The following is a 20,097-nucleotide window of genomic DNA, read 5'->3' on the forward strand; positions in this document are numbered from 1 at the left end:
TGTGGTCTTCAGTCCTGAGACTGGTTTGATGCAGCTCTCCATGCTACTCTATCCTGTGCAAGCTTCTTCATCTCCCAGTACCTACTGCAACCTACATCCTTCTGAATCTGCTTAGTGTATTCATCTCTTGGTCTCCCCCTATGATTTTTACCCTCCACGCTGCCCTCCAATACTAAATTGGTGATCCCTTGATGCCTCAGAACATGTCCTACCAACCGATCCCTTCTTCTGGTCAAGTTGTGCCACAAACTTCTCTTCTCCCCAATCCTATTCAATACTTCCTCATTAGTTATGTGATCTACCCATCTAATCTTCAGCATTCTTCTGTAGCACCACATTTCAAAAGCTTCTATTCTCTTCTTGTCCAAACTATTTACCGTCCATGTTTCACTTCCATACATGGCTACACTCCATACAAATACTTTCAGAAATAACTTCCTGACACTTAAATCTATACTCGATGTTAACAAATTTCTCTTCTTCAGAAACGCTTTCCTTGCCATTGCCAGTCTACATTTTATATCCTCTCTACTTCGTCCATCATCAGTTATTTTGCTCCCCAAATAGCAAAACTCCTTTACTACTTTAAGTGTCTCATTTCCTAATCTAATACCCTCAGCATCACCCGACTTAACTCGACTACATTCCATTATCCTCGTTTTGCTTTTGTTGATGTTCATCTTATATCCTCCCTTCAAGACACCATCCATTTCATTCAACTGCTCTTCCAAGTCCATTGCTGTCTCTGACAAAATTACAATGTCATCGGCGAACCTCAAAGTTTTTATTTCTTCTCCATGGATTTTAATACCTACTCCAAATTTTTCTTTTGTTTCCTTTACTGCTTGCTCAATATAGAGATTGAATAACATCGGGGAGAGGCTACAACCCTGTCTTACTCCCTTCCCAACCTCTGCTTCCCTTTCATGTCCCTCAACTCTTATAACTGCCATCTGGTTTCTGTACAAGTTGTAAATAGCCTTTCGCTCCCTGTATTTTACCCCTGCCACCTTTAGAATTTGAAAGAGAGTATTCCAGTCAACATTGTCAAAAGCTTTCTCTAAGTCTACAAATGCTAGAAACGTAGGTTTGCCTTTCCTTAATCTTTCTTCTAAGATAAGTCGTAAGGTCAGTATTGCCTCACGTGTTCCAGTATTTCTACGGAATCTTCCCCTAGGTCGGCTTCTACTAGTTTTTCCATTCGTCTGTAAAGAATTCGTGTTAGTACTTTGCAGCTGTGGCTTATTAAACTGATTGTTCGGTAATTTTCACATCTGTCAACACCTGCTTTCTTTGGGATTGGAGTTATTATATTCTTCTTGAAGTCTGAGGGTATTTCGCCTGTTTCATACATCTTGCTCACCAGATGGTAGAGTTTTGTCAGGACTGGCTCTCCCAAGGCCGTCAGTAGTTCCAATGGAATGTTGTCTACTCCGGGGCCTTGTTTCGACTCAGGTCCTTCAATGCGCTGTCAAACTCTTCACGCAGTACCGTATCTCCCATTTCATCTTCATCTACATCCTCTTCCATTTCCATAATATTGTCCTCAAGTGCATCGCCCTTGTATAGACCCTCTATATACTCCTTCCACCTTTCTGCTTTCCCTTCTTTGCTTAGAACTGGGTTTCCATCTGAGCTCTTGATGTTCATACATGTGGTTCTCTTATCTCCAAAGGTCTCTTTAACTTTCCTGTAGGCAGTATCTATCTTACCCCTCGTGAGATAAGCCTCTACATCTTTACATTTGTCCTGTAGCCATCCCTGCTTAGCCATTTTGCACTTCCTGTCGATCTCATTTTTGAGACGTTTGTATTCCTTTTTGCCTGCTTCATTTACTGCATTTTTATATTTTCTCCTTTCATCAATTAAATTCAATATTTCTTCTGTTACCCAAGGATTTCTACTAACCCTCTTCTTTTTACCTACTTTTCTCTCCATTTTCCTACGCTCGAATTCCAGTCACCCATGACTATTAAATTTTCGTCTCCCTTCACTATCTGAATAATTTCTTTTATTTCATCATAGATTTCTTCAATTTCTTCGTCATCTGCAGAGCTAGTTGGCATATAAACTTGTACCACTGTAGTAGGCGTGGGCCTCGTATCCATCTTGGCCACAATAATGCGTTCACTATGCTGTTTGTAGTAGCTTACCCGCATTCCTATTTTCCTATTCATTATTAAACCTACTCCTGCATTACCCCTATTTGACTTTGTGTTTATAACCCTGTAGTCACCTGACCAGAAGTCTTGTTCCTCCTGCCACCGAACTTCACTAATTCCCACTATATCTAACTTTAACCTATCCATTTCCCTTTTTAAATTTTCTAACCTACCTGCCCGATTAAGGGATCTGACATTCCACGCTCCGATCCGTAGAACGCCAGTTTCCTTTCTCCTGATAATGACATCCTCTTGCGTAGTCCCCGCCCGGAGATCCGAATGGGGGACTATTTTACCTCCGGAATATTTTACCCAAGAGGACGCCATCATCATTTAATCATACAGTAAAGCTGCATGCCCTCGGGAAAAATTACGGCCGTAGTTTTCCCTTGCTTTCAGCCGTTCGCAGTACCAGCACAGCAAGGCCGTTTTAGTTATTGTTACAAGGCCAGATCAGTCAATCATCCAGACTGTTGCCCTTGCAACTACTGAAAAGGCTGCTGCCCCTCTTCAGGAACCACACGTTTGTCTGGCCTCTCAACAGATACCCCTCCGTTGTGGTTGTACCTACGGTACGGCTATCTGTATTGCTGAGGCACGCAAGCCTCCCCACCAACGGCAAGGTCCATGGTTCATGGGGGTTCACAATGTAGTATTTCAAAATATCATTATTTTGAATACTCTCATGAGCATAAAGGTATTGTGAAAACAACTGAGTACATAAGATGAGATGGTTTTCAAAGTCTGAATACTTTTATCCTCAAGAAAACTAATGAAGTATCTTTACTTAGTAAAGAAGCTTATCTGTAAGGAAAAATACCCATCAAAAATTGCACAATTGAAGACTTAGAGACTTAAAGAAAGTTATGCCATATGTTGTAGAAAAACACAAAGGCTTTTATGATCTACTTTTACAATGGCCAGTAGCTTCTGTTTCTCACAATGATAATGAATAAGATACAGAAATACAAGTTGTTGTAATGTAATAATATTCATCAACTATTAAAGACTTGTGTTTGTAAAATGTGCTAACAGATATTACTCACTGTTTAATAAAAATCTGATTTGCCTGAAGCAAAAACATGCTTGAAATTTTATGGGGAGTTTAAAAGGTATGCAAGTCAACAAGGTAAAATAATTTTTTTCTGGTTTCCTATCAGGTGTTATGCTTCAACAGTGTAACTGATTATAGATCTATGTACACATTTTAATATGTAACATTAGCTAAGCACTATTTAATAACACACTAGAAAATAAGTTTATTTTGTTTTTCTTAAAACTATGAGAAAGTGACTAATGTATCTTTTAACAATTACCCATTCATGTACTGAACTGAACCCAAGATTCATTCTTAGAGCTATCTAGTGAGACTCTTTGTTTCCTATGTTAAATATGAAGTGAACCAGTAATGCATTATTCCAAAAAAATTGTATGTTAATGACTTTTTGGATAATATTAATAGTAACCTCAGATTTTCTGCAGATGACACAGTTATCTATAATGAAGTAGTGCCTGAAAGAAGTTGCACATACCTTGATAAGATTTCAAAGTGCACAATTTCAAATGGTGCAAAGACTGGCAACTTGCTTCAAATGTTCAGAAATGTAAAATTGTGCACCTCACAAAACAAAAAATGTAGCATATGACTATAATATCAGTGAGACACATCTGTAACCAGTCAACTCACACAAATACCTGTGTGTAATAATTTGTAGGGATATGAAATCAAATGATCACATAGTAGCAGTTGTAGGTAAAGCAAGTGGCAGACTGGTTCATCTAAAGAATACTAGGGAAATGCAAATAGTCTACAAAAGAGACTGCATACAAAACACTTGTGCAGCCCATCCTAGAATATTGTGTGTTGGACACACACCAAATGAGACTAATGGAGACCTTGTCATGGAGATGCTGAAAGAACTCAACTGGCGGATGCTTGAAGGCAGACACTATCCAATGAAAACCTACTTTGACAGTTTCTAAAACCAACTTTAAGGGGAGTTAGAACATAAAAAAAATTTTTTTACATTTTTATCCCATTATAAAATTTGCAATTTCCTTAAGAAATTGATATATAACTACTTATAAACTTACTATTCAGAAAATTTTTGAAGCATAGCTTCAATATTTAAAAAAATGTAATTTTTTATGCAGAAGGCTGTGGATTGCAGTATTACAACAGCAAAATCATTTTGTGTGTATTGATAGCACTGTTGAAAACAGTATAGTAGTTTTTCATAATATAAACCCATGTAGTATGTACGAGTTCCAAGAATTCTGTTGCTATGATGTCCAGTGTGGACACCAGAAGGTGGTTGACTTTCAGATTCTGAAAAAAAAAAAAAAAAAAAAAAAACATCGTTATGAATGTAAATGATTGAAACAGGTAGTTCATATCTGTGACATTAACTATAAAGGAACAAGTGGTGAAATGGAGGGCTCTGCAGATACTGAAATTTTGAGTCGAGCCATGAGTGAAATGGATGTTTGTTATTCAAGTGTCTTAGAGAGACAGCATATGAGAAATTATTCCTGGAGAAAACAGCACCAGAGAAATTTAACAAATACACAGTTCACATTCATGAAGCACAGTGCACAGCAGAAATGATCACTAGGGAATATGATGATGATCATCATGTCCCACACCCGTTGACAGAGTGTAGGGGAATAATGCGGGAGACCTGCACTGCTGTACTAGGCAATAGAAGTTTGAAAAAAATGATATCCATGGAAAATGGTCAAAAGGGTGTTACACAATACTGAACAGGGTGCTTCTGAGATAGTACAAACAAAGAAATACAACATATATTCAATAATTTTTAGTCATTTCAGATTTTAGAAGCTGTTTCTGAAAATTAAGCTTTTAGTTGCATTATTCACTAGATTTTAGAAAGAACTTGAGTAGAATATTCAAATTTTCATGAAGCTGACACATGGATGTACTGAGTCTCCCAAACTAAAATAAAAACATAACGCCAAATATAATCATATGACAAAATTGCAATAATTAAAACTTTTTTGAGAGAGTGCAAAAATTATAAAAAATTTTAACTATATCCACTGATGTCCAAAATTAAAGCAACAAACAGAAATTTTGCAAGGTTTTTTTTATTTTGCCACATTTTGCCACAAAGCAGTGTAAAAGGAGATAGTAAAGTAGAAACAATGTAAAGAACGTGGAATGTTATCGACTACATGCATAACAGTAGACAAAACTGTTCTTAATTTTTTCCCAACTTAAAAGATTTGCACACAGATTCTGTCAACTGGTTAATGTGCTCAATATGGGGTGTGACCACCTCTGGCACCAATACAGGCCTGTGCTGTGAATGATGTCGTCAATCTAATGTTGAGGCAATAATGCACATTCTTCCTGCTGAACTGTTCACAAGTCTTGGAGGGTTGTTGCCTGTCTCCCTAGTGCATCTCTGACATGCTAATTGGGATTCAATTTGGGAGAGTGAGCAGGCCACACCATGTGTGCAATATCTAGAAACACACACACCTGTGCTCTATGAGGTCAAGCATTGTTATTCATCAATATGAAGGCTGGGTTTGCAGCACCTCACAGCAACTGTGCATGAGATCCCAAGATCTCCTCATGGTACCTGACAGCAGTTAAATCTTGCTGATTCACCTGTACAATTTTCATGAATGGTTATTCAGCATAATCCCTGCCCACACTATTAGAGATCCTCCTTGATAACAGTCTCTTTCCATAATGTTTGGGTCCCAAAACTGTGTTACACCTGCCATTCAGTGTGAATTTGTCGAGAATCGCTTCCAGACCAAATCGAGACTCATTTGTGAAAGCAACATTGGACCACCATTCGACTGTCCAAGTAGCATGTAGACAGCTCCGCTCTACACTTTCCCTTCTTTGAAGACATTACAGAGGTCAAGAGACAGCAGGTCTCCAACAATAAAAGCCACTCCGCTGAAGCCTTCTGTGCACCGTTTGCCTCATTATAACACATCCAGGGGATGCTGTGAGGTTAGATGCCAGTTGCAGTGCAGTACTAAGGCTGTATCATCGTGCCCTTCCTGGCAAATAATGGTCCACTCTTTCTGATGTCACATGTGGTCGACCCTTCCTGGTCTCAGGGATACAGTTCCGGTCTCTATACACTGTCGCCTCATCCAAGAAACAACAGAACAGTTCACATTAAGCCATCAGGCCACAACAGTTTGTGACTCTCCTGCTTCCATTGTTTCTGTGGCTCCCCACAGCAGAGGGTCTGTAGGCATCTTCTCTGCACCATACTGCACCATCTGTGACTGTGTACACAGCAATTGCGGATGTGGGCCTACCCTGCAGGCACTACCCCCACTTGACAGGTGCCCTGAAGTCATTGCTGGTGTAGTTGTACATTGATTGTAATGCCGTCTTCCATGCAAAACGTGATTGTAATGACATCTGTTGACTGTTTGTATGATTATATCTTGTATTAGACACAGGACAGGGATATAGCAGTTTGTTGTTTTAATTTTGAACACTAGTTTATTTAAAGTATTGTATTTCTCAAACCACTGACTGAAATTCAATGCCCTTAAATCAGAATATGTAATGTGTAATGTCTTGTAAAAGTTCTATGTCCATTGCTGCAGTGATTTCTGAAATGTAGAGAAGCCAAGTATCAATTTAACATTGTTGTCATAGGGTGTTCAAGCTCCCCTCAAGTGACAGATCTAGGAATATACTATAAACACTTATGTATCACTCCCATACAGACCGTCAAGACAAGATTAGATTAATTACAGTGTGCTCTGAGACATTTGGGCACTCATTCTTCCCACAGCCAATATGTGAGTGCAATTGGAATAAGCCCTAATAACAGGTGTAATGAGATGTAGCCTCTGCCATGCACTTCACAGTCGTTTGCAGGATGTGGATATAGATGTGGACGTAGGATCCTGTGATCTGTACAACTGAAGGCCTTAGAAAGTTCATAAAAAGTGGGTAGGTGAAACCTTGTCATTGAATTGTGACTGCCTCAAAATATTACATTTGCAGGTTTGTTCAACCATTTTTTAATATTATCTTTTACAACACTTTTGAGAAGGCACTCAATAGTGAAAGGGATCAAAAGCTATTATTATCTGTCCTAGAACCTTTCTTAAAGAGAGGTCAAACAATAGCAAAATTTAGCCTGTCTGGAAAAATAAATCATGAAAGTGATGCATTAAATATATGGCTGAAAACAGTTGCTATATCAGAAGAACATGCTCTTAATATTTTCCTTTAAAAGTTTTTTAGGCTGTTTCTGGAGTCCGGATATTTATGAGTGACACAGAACTAATTACAGTGTTGGAGAAGTACATGTGGACTGCATATGAAATTTTTATTAGAAAAAGAAGTGTTTAATTGAAAGTTCAGTACATACACATGGATCATTTTATACATAAGGTTGTTACACATATGATATCAAACCTGGAAGTTTTAATATGGTGAAGTGAGATGTCAGAAGCGAAATACATTTAGAGTAACTTTAAAGCAACAATATTTGAGAAATTTCCACTTAGCTAATAGATTATCTTAAAATTTTCACAAGAATATGAGTACCGTACTTTAGAAAATTCAAATGTAACAAAGATAAAGGTGTTCAGATTATTTATAAGGTTATACCATTATAATTTGCTTTTTTAGCATAAACTCCTCCTTTGGATGTCATTTTCATATTTTGGACAAACATTGTTTTATCTCTGTTACTAGGTGTGGTAGTGAAAGTACTACTTTGAAACCAGGAGCTGACGTTTGTAATAATCCCGAAAGTGCAAAATGTCTCTATCAACACTCAAAACTTAGTTACAAGTGTGTTTGCCCTGATGATGCAGAAGGCAAAAGGCATGGATTTCTACAAGAAAGGCACACATTTTCTCTTGGTATATGGATTCTGATTGTGTCGCTATCAGCAGCTATCTTTGGTAAGATTGTTTTTACTAAATAAGAAGATAATTTATTAAAAAAAATGCAGACCAGGAATCATAATTACAAATTTGATTTTAGAAATCGAGAAATTTCTCAAATAACTTCTTTCACTCTTAGTAAAGTGTTTGCTTGCAAAAAAATGAAAACTGTGTATCAAAATAGAACTCAAACCCAGACTTCCATGTTTTGTATATTGTTCTCATAATTATGTAACTTGGAGATATCTCTTGGATTAGTGCTGAGTATTAATTTAGCAGTGAATGGCATACTGTTGTTAAACTATACTAAAGCTCCACTAACTTTATCGTAGAAATCTAAGGAAGAAGTGTATAGTGCTCAACGTTTTGACTGCGGCCTAAAGGGTTTTAGTCTTGTTTCTCCTACGGTTAATTCATTATTTTCTACACACTTTCTTGCTCTTACTAAACAACTTCAATCTATCTTTTCTAGGGGATTTGGAATCACTTCTTAATCTGTTTTATTCTGTGGTATTGCTCTGCTAGTATTTGTTTGATTGCTCTTAGTGTTCTTGGACTCAGAATACCATGTATTTATCAAAAAACCTTTCTTCTTTTCATATCATTCTCCAATGCCCTCACCTCTCACTCTCTCTTCCCCAATGCCATGTATTTTTCAATGAGGAAATTAACTAAACAGTAAGCCATAGTCTTCAATGAAACCACTCAGCATGCAGAAGCATATCATTTGATATAAAGGTTAATTACAAGCTACGGTATACTATTTTTCAGAATGTGGGGGTGATTTGCATGTTCAAGTGAGAGAAACAACCATAATATAGCAACAGATATGTCCAGGGGAACTTACAAATGGAATGAACATACACAAACAGAGGCTGAGATCGATTGGAGTAATCCTAAGGAAATGTAACTGACTCATGAAAAAGTAACTTAGAAAGGCCTTACTTGACCAACTGTTCACATTCCAATGGTACATGCTACAGGAGGGATTTTGTGTGTCGCAAGGATATTTACTGCTGGAATTTCAAATTCGTATGTCCCAAGAAGAATCAGTCAACATATTTCTTCCACCTACACACATTTCACAAAATCAATATGACATTAAAATTGGAAAAACATTAGAGCTCATATGGCATCTAACCAACAGGTGTTCTTCCAGCAACACATTCTTGAATGGAACAAGAAAGGGGAAGGATACCAAGAAGTATCCTCCACCAAAGTACAGATGTGGATGGGAAAGCCATAAGGGAACATAACTTAAAAAGGAATAAGACAGTGTATGTTACAGCATAAATTATAATCAAAACAACATGCTAAGATGTAAGTTTTCTTCGACATGTGGTGTGCAATATGTGTAAAACAAAGATTATAATGTACAAATAAGTAAACAAGTGCTCAGTAAAACAACACAAAATGATACTATATCTCCAGTAATAAATAGACATCCACAGAAAATTGCTTATCTAGAGCTCTGAGATTGTCTTTAAGGCAAAAACTGATCATTTGTCATTATCACAGCCTCTTTTCTTTAGTAAAAATGCCCCACTAAATTGTTGCTGATGATCTGATGCACTTCAGCTCTCAGTCAGTTGGTCATTTCCATTACCGTCTATCAACAAACCTTTGCAGTGGGTCCTTTGTTTTAAAAAAAGAGGGTCTTTTCATGTTGAAAATTAAAGGTGAATTCCTGCTATAACATCGGTAGTCGTTCAATATTACTTTGAAGGCATCAACTATTGTGGCCTAATTTCAGCAAGATCATGCTCATCTAGATGTAAAAAGAAATCTGTAAGACTTCTATGATGATTATTTCTGTCATTCATCAGTTTTTCACTTCTGATAATGTTTGTTAGTGCAAAAATCGCAAACCTGCACCATGTAAGTCCCCCTATAATTAACTGTCTAAGTAAGTTTAAGATCAGAAGAAAGTAAGGGCTTACCCCTTCAAACTGAGCACTACAGACTGAGACAGTTTTACCTTAATCCTCATGATTGTCAGTGTGAGTAAATTAGCTCTAGTCATAATTTTTAGTATAGTATTTACTTTACAAAAGTAGTCCACCTGTCACTTGATGCATGATTTCAGGCTTCCCAACATGACAGTCATGATTATGCCATCTTCACATGGTGCTGATGACTGAATGTCTTCATGTGGATACCTTCTTATATATCTGCAGCCCCAGCAGCCTGGTGTGGCTGGAAGAACAATCTCAGGGCATGAAACATGGTCCTCAGCTGCTGTCTCATTGTGTTTTAAGACACTGCTTAAACAGAGGAGACATGCTTCATGGTATTTTATTAGGATGCAGTCCTAGATAGCATTGGCCTGTTGCTCACCTTGGTCCCATCAAAGTTCATTGTACGTCCTGTGGAGAGGCAGCAATCCGCAAAAGCTGACTTTTTTGTCTGTTGCCTATTGTTGTGGCACCTGTGCAATCTGGGTTGTCTGACCTATGTACATTTCCCCGCACTGACATGGGATGCAGCACATTCCCAGTTTCAGAGGCTCAGTTCATCTTCCATAGAGCTCCCTAAGGCTATGTTCTTTTGCAGTGGACAGAACACATATTTGACATTGTCTCTGCAGAGAATTATTCCAATTTTAGTGGATATGTTTCTGATGTAAGGTATGAATACCCATGCTATATGTTTTTTTCTTTTTCCTCTACTGCAACATTAGGCATAGTCTCCTTCAGTTTCAAGACACACCAGATCTAGCAGTTGTAGTAGCCATTGTTCTGGATAACTGACTGTAAGTAGTTAAACTTCTTTAGTATACTTTCTTGACTGGAAATTCCATGTGCCCTGTATACTAGTGTACTTAGGACACCTTCATATTGCAATGGGTAGTGACAGCTGGAGGCTGGTGGCCTTGCAGCAGTGATAAAACAGCTTCCTGTCAGATCACCAAAGTTATGTGCTGTCAGGCTTGTCTAGCATGATCATTTGAGTTTGCTGAGTGATGTCAGCAAGCATGATGCACTCAGCCCTTGTGAGACCAATTGAGGAGCTACTTGACTGGAAATTAGCAGCTCTGGTCACAAAAACCGACAGCAGCCAGGAGAGCAGTGTGCTGACCATATGCCCCCCTATATCTGCATCCAGTGACACCTGTCGGCTGAGGAAGACACGTCGGTCAGTTGGTACCCTTGAGCTTTTAGAGGTCTGTTCAGATGGACTTATGACAGCTGAAGATGTGCAAGGACAAATCTCAATTCATTGGCTTTCAATAAATGTTATACCATAGCACACCATTTGGTCTCCATTTAACCAGCAGTCAAGAAATGGGAGATGTTTGTTTATCTCCACATCTACTTAGCCTGTGCCATCTGCATGACACCATCTATCTGAGTACCCATGAGCAGTTCGTGAATGTATAGTTTGATACAACCCACATATACAAAGGCCCCTTTCATGATAGGATTGGTGGAAAATGATATGTGTATGAATAATATGAAATGAGAAAAAGCATAACCATTCAAGAAGACAATGGAGAGAAGCAAAAAGATAATCTGACTAAAACAGAATACATGAATTAATGGTGTATCAACAAAACTGATGAATTGTGGTAAGAAATGATTTCTGTTCCAGCAAATTCCTTCACATGCTCTTACAACAACAAAATGTATACATGTAGGGCTTTAAACACTTTTTAGTATGTTGTGAGAGCAACTTTATGAAAAAAAGCAACCCCTCACTACCTGGTACATTTCAATCCCTAGTCACCCTTCTGACTTGTTCATACATGTATCTGATCAAACTACTGCTGTTGTTTTTATTTAAGATCTGTTTTTAATAAACATAGTGTAATAAATTTGATTTGCAGTGCTTGGTGCAATGTTCAGTGGATACAAATATCAATGCAGTACCCATGAAACAACTGAAGTAAAGAATGATGTTCAAGAAAATGTGATATTTCACGCTGATGAAGGAGGAGGGAAAGACGACACAGTCTCCTGTAGCATGAAAGAGTTGAAAATATATGTTGACAGGATTGGGCCTACAGAATCAGTGGAAATGCACAGTATGTACAAAACCTCTAAGATTTTTAGATGTCACATGTAATTTCTATTCTACAGAAGTATCAGACTTTTTTTTGTAGCCAATGCATATAATTATTTTTCTAGAAAAATATTTTTTTATCTGCAAAGTTATCAAACTTACGCTGTGCTCTAATAATCTATTCCTTCATTCTAAGAAATTAAATGTATTCAATAATTAAATTTATACTAACATCCCCATTCATGTCACAGTCCAACTCCAACTTATTCAGCTGATTTTAAACTTATCTCCTCCTCCCTTGTAACCATGGCTTACCCACAACTTCAACTTGTTTAAAGGCATCACCTACAGTCACATCTACTGCACTGCATTGCGCACTCAAGACTGTGACTTCCTACGCCATTCCACTCAAAGGCCATCTAGGGTAATCTTTACTAGCTACTCATAGTTCTAAATCCTGTGCCTTGTTCAGATTTACTGATGATGATCTAGTCCCAGATTAAGGACAACAGACCCTCATTAACACATTTTCTCTCATAGTTCACCTTCTCCCATCAGGTCAGTGAGCTTCCTAGACATGGACATCCATATCAGTGATGAGTACATAAGAACCTACACTCACACTAAAGCCAGTCACAAGCACTGCTTGTAACCCACCTCTGTGGCCAAGGTCACTAATATACACTTGTGCAGTGGTGCTTGACATGGGGCTATGACTGTTTGAATCCTGGTGGTGTAAAAATTTTTCATCATCAGCATTTGGCTGGCAAGGCAAGGAGAGGTGGTGGTGTAAAGCTCCTGAACATCAGACTTTGTACCAATGTCCTAGTTTAAATACCAAACCTCTCCAGTGTCTCATGAAGTGAGGGTATGTGACACTGTTGATGATGATCTGTCCTTCGAATGGGGAAGTTAAGATCAGTGGCCTCCTTGGTGCTATTCACAAAAAGTAGGCTATGTGCAAGCACTGGGTTTCACCCTCTACCTTCTCTCATCATCACCATCACATCATCATCATCATCATCATCATCATACAACATGAACATTACACTACACTCAACACACACACACACACACACACACACACACACACATACACATGTACTTGTAGTATTACAAATACTGCAATGGAGCATGTTGCAAATAAATTCAAAAAATTGCCTCTATTTCAGCAGCTACCAACTATTAAGCACTAAAAAATATAGATCAGTCACCCACAGATGCGCTAACTGCAGTAACAAAGGATCATCCTCCTAGTATGCTGGAAGTTTTACAAAGGCCTTTGGATATTGACATTACTCTTCTCATCTTGTCCGAAAAGAGATTATCCCATATCATATCCATATGTTCATTCCATAATCACTGTACACCTGCTGACCAACCACAAAATAGCCCCTTCTTCATCACCACTATCTACCAAGGACTGGGAAACTGAATTACATTGTCTGACTATCCCTTTAAATGAACATATCCTCCCCATTATCCTTCCTACATCTTTCAAAGCAATATTCTATCATCCACACAACATACATAACATTCATAGCCATCTATATGCCTACCCAGCTTTAAGCTCCCAGTCCAAACTGTCATATCCTCGGGAAGACAGCTGAAAGACCTGTGCCAAACATCAATACACCACTCGTATTCCAGCCCTCGTGCTAGCACTGCCTATGGCATTGGAGTTAGGGCAATGTGCACAAGCAGCCACAATACCTATGAACTTTAAAGCACTAAGTGCACTTGGTTACACCAATATGGCCACAAACCAATAATATAGCCAGATGTATTACCATCACTAAGTTGTGGTGGAGGAGCAACTAACATCATCTACTTGCTAAGCAAATTGCTCTGCTTCTTAACAACCTACGCCATCTGTGACTTGTGAAAATAAAAACTATACCTGCAACATACCCTCTGTTGCTGTGACTCATCTGCCACCTGTCTCCATCATTCCCTGTCCTCTACCCAACCCTGCTCCCTATCCCATTTCCTTGTTATTTCACCCCCTTGCCCTCACACCAGCCTCAGACCCTTCTTATTACTTTTTACTGCATTGTGTTCATATATATCACCCTTTCCTTATTTTGTGTTCTTACTTCAATTGCTTCACTATCCCTGTATACTATTCCCATAATGTTTCCCACACCAGCCCCTACCCTACCCCCAGAATATCCATAATTCTTTCACAATATATGATTCTTCCTAAACCCTTTCCCTGCCATTTCTTCCTCTCCTCTAAAACCACATCTTTTACACGTCTATATCATCCACACCTCACTTTAATCAGGCAGCAATGCTGAGAAGAAACAATAGCTGTGTGTGTGTGTGTGTGTGTGTGTGTGTGTGTGTGTGAGAGAGAGAGAGAGAGAGAGAGAGAGAGAGAGAGAGAGAGAGAGAGAGTGAGAGTGAGAGTAACATTATTACAATAATGCTGAAACAAATATATGTTATGGAGTACAAATACCATTTTTTCAATACAAAATAATATGCTATCCTCTCAAATTTCATTTTCTTTTTGCAGAATTTTCAGAGATTCAACAGAATTCTGAAGAAATATTAAAAAATATAATAGAAAAACACAAAAGAGAAATTGATATGAAATTAATCTCTGACAATTTGGACCACACATGTTGCTATGACTTTGAAGGCATTGCAGAAGCTTCTAGTTCTTTATCCTCTTTGACCACAGGTACACAATTAATTTTAAATGTTTTAGCAGATGGTGGCAAATATTCAAATTATGCAGGGATGACTCAGTACTCACCCTCACAGCTCTACTTCCACTATTAGCTGTCTTACTTTCCATATTTTACTGAAGTTTACTTGCTTACTCCTGGAAGAAAGGGTGTTGCAGGTAAATGGCTAGACATAGCTAGGGAATTCTTTTCATAATGAATCTTTCACTCTGCAGTGGAGTGTACACTGTTTTCAAACTTCCTGGCAGATTTACATACTGGACCAGGACTCACACCAGGACTCGAACAGGGACTTGTTCTTTCTAACTGAACTATCCAGGCATGACTCAGACCTGCCCTCTCAGATTCACTTCTGCCAGTAGCTCTCTCCTACCTCCCAGACATCACAGAAGTTCTCCTGCATATCACTGCCAAGTAAAAGATTCATTCTCGAAACAATTCCCTAGGCTATGATTAAGTCATTTATCTACAGTATCCTTTCTTCCAGGAGTATTAGTCCAAAAGGTATGTAGGAGAACGTCTGCAAAATTTGAAAGACAGGAGAGGAGCTGGTGGCAGTAAAGCTGTTAGTGTTGTTTGTGACTTTTACCTAGATAACTCAGTCATTAATAATGTTACGCAGGAAAGGCAAGGTTCCCAGTTAAATACTGGACTGGCACACAGTTTTTATCTGCCAGAAATGTTCAATATAATGCAGATTCTGTGGTGGGCGAAAGAGTCATTACTGAACTTATAGCTTTTTTTTTGCAAAATGATAAAGAATTGAAATTGTAAAACTTAACACAACTAAGTGTCATTTCAGTGTCTGAGTTACAACCCCCCCCCCCCCCCCCCCACCCCCCGTCTTGTGTGACAGTCAGCCGTGGTAGATAAACGTATTTAAAAGGTTATAGTAACATGCCACAATGTATACGTATAAAAATCTCAGTTCATCACAATGACATCAAGACAATTGAAACTGAAAAAGTTATTTTCATTTTTTTCAGCAACAAAGGATTATTTTACCTTCTTTATAGCTTTATAACAAGGAATTTGGTAGATTTGTTAATAGTAAATTTTCACTTCTCATTTCATGTGTCTCTTCTAATCCTATTCAAATATTGTTTTAGTAGATCACTAAAATTATTGCTGTCCAAGGACAAAACATTTATTTCCAATGTCAGATATCTATAGATAACCTAAGATGACTTGAGTTCCAATTTCAGTGTGTGTGTGTGTGTGTGTGTGTGTGTGTGTGAGAGAGAGAGAGAGAGAGAGAGAGAGAGAGAGAGAGAGAGAGAGAGTGACTGAGTGACTGAGTGTGAGTGCTGAAAAGCAGTAGAAAAGATTAAGGGAACTACTACTATACACAACTGAGTTGGTTACAGGTTTCTATAAAATATATCGAATCTATTGAGCGACTTTGAATCAAATGACATTCTACATCACAACCAGCAGGGCGCGTATAAATTACACCCTTTCTTTGATACATTTGATTTAGTACCATGTTGCACCTATTTAGGAATATATGTTCCTCTTGGGTATTGAGTATGAGTGACTGGATTGAGTATATCTTGGTAGACAGTTAATCATGTTATAGTGGAGTGAGAAACAGCAAAGCCAGAAAAGTGAGATGTGATAGAACAGTGTAGTTCATTGAAATCTGACACTGTCAAACAAAAGCATTTGATCTATTTTAAGAACAAGCTTTTAATTGCAAATGTCTTAATTGGAAGAAGATAAGAGCCAACCTGCAAATGGTGAACCCTGGCAGCTACACTGAACATTTACTGTGTATCTCTGTTGTTTCATTTTATGGTCCCCTGCTGAGAAAAGGCACAAGCACGCATGCACGCACACACACACACACACACACACACACACACACACACACACACACGCATGCGCCCACCCCCCACCCCCATGCACACACACACGTATTTAACTATTTTTTTCCTTATGCTTGATTCCTTCAGTCTTTGTAAATTTGTGTGTTCCCTAATTACAGTAGTGAAATAATATGTTTGTTTCATTTCATCACACAAGTGGTCCCTGTCTATCAAAGTTCCTTTCAGTACTAAACAATGGAAAGTCCAGCTAAGAATATTAGCAGTTATGGAAAGGAGAGACTGATACCCTAAAGATGCAGCACTGAGCTGCAGACAGCCACAGCAAAAAGACTGTTACACATAGCTTTTGACCAAAGCCTTTCTTCAGAAAAGGAAGAAAAATGCACACATTCACATAAGCAGGCACACCTCATGTACACATGACTGCTAACGTCGACAGCTCTGGGCCGGTAGCAACTGTTGCATTGAACAACGAAAGCAACAACCTGGACTGGTGCAGGGAAGCAGGACAGATGGTTGGGTATGGATGCAGGGAGAGAAGAGCGCTATCTGGTGCACTGTGCAGTGACTAGAAGATGGTAGGTCAAAGCTGCTAGGAGGCTGCGAGAAGCAGAGAAAAGGAGAGGAGCAGAGAGAGAAAAAGACTGGTGGGTGCATTGGCAGAGAGCAATGCAAAAAATGGCTCTAAGCACTATGGGACTTAACATCTAAGGTTATTGGTCCCATAGACTTAGAACTACTTGAACCTAACTAACCTAAGGACATCACACACATACATGCCCGAGGCAGGATTCGAACCTGCGACCGTAGCAGCAGTGCGGTTCTGGAGTGGAGCACCTGGAACTGCTTGGCCAGAGAGCAATGCACAATGAGGGTGAGGGAGCATGAATTGGAAGGAGGTGATAGGACAGAGGGAGCAGAAACTCCTTGGGTGGATGGGGTGTGGATAGAAGGTTGCCTTAGGGTGAGGCCGGGATAATTTCTGGAGAGGAGAATCTGTTGTACGGATATTTCCCATCTGCTTTGTCCAGAAAAGCTGGTTGTGGATGGAATGATCCAGATGGCCCAGGTTGTAAAGCAGCCACTGAAGTTTAGCTTGTCATGTACAGCTGCATGTTGTGCCACATGGTGGTCCACTTTGCTCTCGGCCACACTCGTGGTGTTCATTCATCCTGGTGGACAGCTCATTGGTGGTCATACCAATATAAAAAGCTGTGCAGTGATTGCAGTATAGCTGGCACATGTCACTACAGCTTTCACATATGGCCCAAACTCTAATTCGGTATGATAAGCCTGTGACAGGACTGAAATACGAAATGCTGGGTGGATGGACTGGGCAGGGTCTTCCACTTGGGTCTTTTACAGGGACATGATCACTGTGGCAAGGGATTGGGCTTGGGAGTTGTATAGGGATGAACTCAGATGTTGCAGAGGTTGGATTGGGTTTGTTTGGGGACATGACACAGGCAGCCTGGTGACTGGGAAACGGTGCACCTGCACTGACAAGGTCTCCCTTGTCCAGTATGCTGAAGGTCTCTCTCTCTCTCTCTCTCTCTCTCTCTCTCTCTCTCTCTCTCTCTCTCACACACACACACACACACACACACACACACACACTCCACATTATTTGCTGAAAGAAGTAATGCTGGTTAGTGTTTGCAGTGTCTGGAAACTTTGATGATACGATGTTGCACTGAAATTTAATTAATAACATAAATTATTATTTTGCTCTAAATTGCACATTATATAAAAGAAAAATTAAGATATTAATCTGCAGAAGGCTTTCATGTTAACTATTCCCAGATTTTTTTAGTGTATTAGGATGATTCTACATTTGATAGTTTCCTAACTACATTCAAAATTTAGTTCCTTATTCATCTCTTCCAGAGTATGATGGCACAGAAAAGGATTGCAAGGACTTCACAAAAATTGCACAAGATGTTACCAGAGTATAATACAAACACCTTGGCAGGACCAATAAGTCTTGCACTCAATGTGACACATCTTACAGGGTTGAGTAAGAAACCCGCAGTGGTAGTAGACCAACTTCTCAAAAGTGACACTAAGGATAGAAGTGTTCTATCATTCACAGACAATTTCTTTGTATATATACTCTCTGCTTGCTGCAGTGTTGTGATATTATTTGAAAAAAATCAAGACTTAACATATTTTTATAAATAACAAATGTGAGCATATACATATACATATATTTTTTATCACTGACTTGTTGATATAACATGTGTTTTCTGTTGATGAATGGAGATTTAACTTCTCGTGAAAACAGATTTTTTTACACATAAATAACTGATGGGTACTATTGTCAACTTATCCTTAAAAAGAATAAAATTTTTGAATAAGAGTTTCTAAATCTTTTTTTAATGAAAATATGCAATGTAATTGCTTTGGTTGTACAGCATTCTTTACTGCTTACACTTGTTTGGCTTCAAAATATTAGTAAGATTTCCCAATACTTTTCCATCATTTAAACAATTTTTTCAACAATAAAACCAAAAACGCCAGTTTTTTCACAATAAAAATTCTTTTAGGAGATCTACTCTCTGCCTTTGTTTTTCACTGACAGCATTTACTGCTATATACAAAGACAGCAATATGTCTGTGGCCAAGTTAATTCTTGGACATGATAATGTAATGTGATTAAAAGAAACAAAACTCTTTCAATATAAACAAGTCAGACAGGAATATTCTGCCACTATTTTTACTGTAGCTGCGATGCAATGGTGTATTACTACATTCAGTTGTCATGTACTCCAGAGAGTAAACACTCCTGCTGAATTTTATAATATCACTACCTTGTTTTCATGTACCACCCAACATTTGGTTTTGGCTTATTTGATGGTGACAAATTTATTTGGGCAAATGACATAAATGTTTTCAGAGCCGATACTAAGATCTGACAAGATAAATTTGATTAAAATGAGTAAGAATGCTAAAAAATTGTAGAAAAAACACACAAAAACAAACATACTATAAAAGCTTGCCATGCATCAGTTCTTAAAATATTGGAAAAGGAACACAGGAACTAATGTGGCTGCCTGCTTATTAAATAAAAACAGGATGTGACAGTCACTCTGTAACATTCTAAAACCTCCAGCCTAACAGTTTAGGTTCGAGTCTGGAAATTCACAAAATTTTAATATGTATACCACACTCATCTTACCATCAACTAACATAGACAGCAGGTTCTCACTTAAATTTACTCTTGCCCTCTTGTTAGAATATAGAACAGTCTGTTAGAATGTGATGTATTGAAACAAACACTCCACGTGCTCCACAAACTGGCAGGTCCTCACAGGAGCAAACAGCCATGGGTCAGAGGACAATGGAGACAGGTCAGTGCCACTTCATCCAGCTTCTGCAGCCAGAAGGAGGCTCAACACAGACAGATAATTGGTTTCACAGACCGGAGCTTCTTTTCCAACACATCGAAACACTCTGCCCCACAACAGTTTATGACTTTCTGGCTCAACAGTGAGGAAATAT

At 38.6% G+C, this 20,097-nt stretch overlaps 1 protein-coding gene across 3 annotated transcripts in view; it reads left to right on the forward strand.

Moving 5' to 3' along the window:
* Window positions 1-18,902, forward strand: part of LOC124606855 (neural-cadherin-like) — a 54,938-nt gene extending 36,036 nt beyond the window's left edge. For 2 of the 3 annotated variants that reach the window (XR_006978742.1, XM_047138935.1), the window contains 4 exons: window positions 7,876-8,087; window positions 11,896-12,093; window positions 14,593-14,760; window positions 18,484-18,902. Coding sequence is in view for 2 of the 3 variants with exons in the window: in XM_047138935.1 (XP_046994891.1) it covers window positions 7,876-8,087; window positions 11,896-12,093; window positions 14,593-14,760; window positions 18,484-18,551 (646 nt within the window). In the remaining variant the exon portion in view is untranslated. The remainder of the gene's footprint in view (window positions 1-7,875; window positions 8,088-11,895; window positions 12,094-14,592; window positions 14,761-18,483) is intronic. The other variant, XM_047138936.1, reaches the window with a different exon arrangement.
* Window positions 18,903-20,097: the final 1,195 nt, after the last annotated feature.

Source organism: Schistocerca americana, chromosome 3, assembly GCF_021461395.2.
Source record: "Schistocerca americana isolate TAMUIC-IGC-003095 chromosome 3, iqSchAmer2.1, whole genome shotgun sequence".
In the NCBI taxonomy this organism is placed as follows: Eukaryota; Metazoa; Arthropoda; class Insecta; order Orthoptera; family Acrididae; genus Schistocerca; species Schistocerca americana.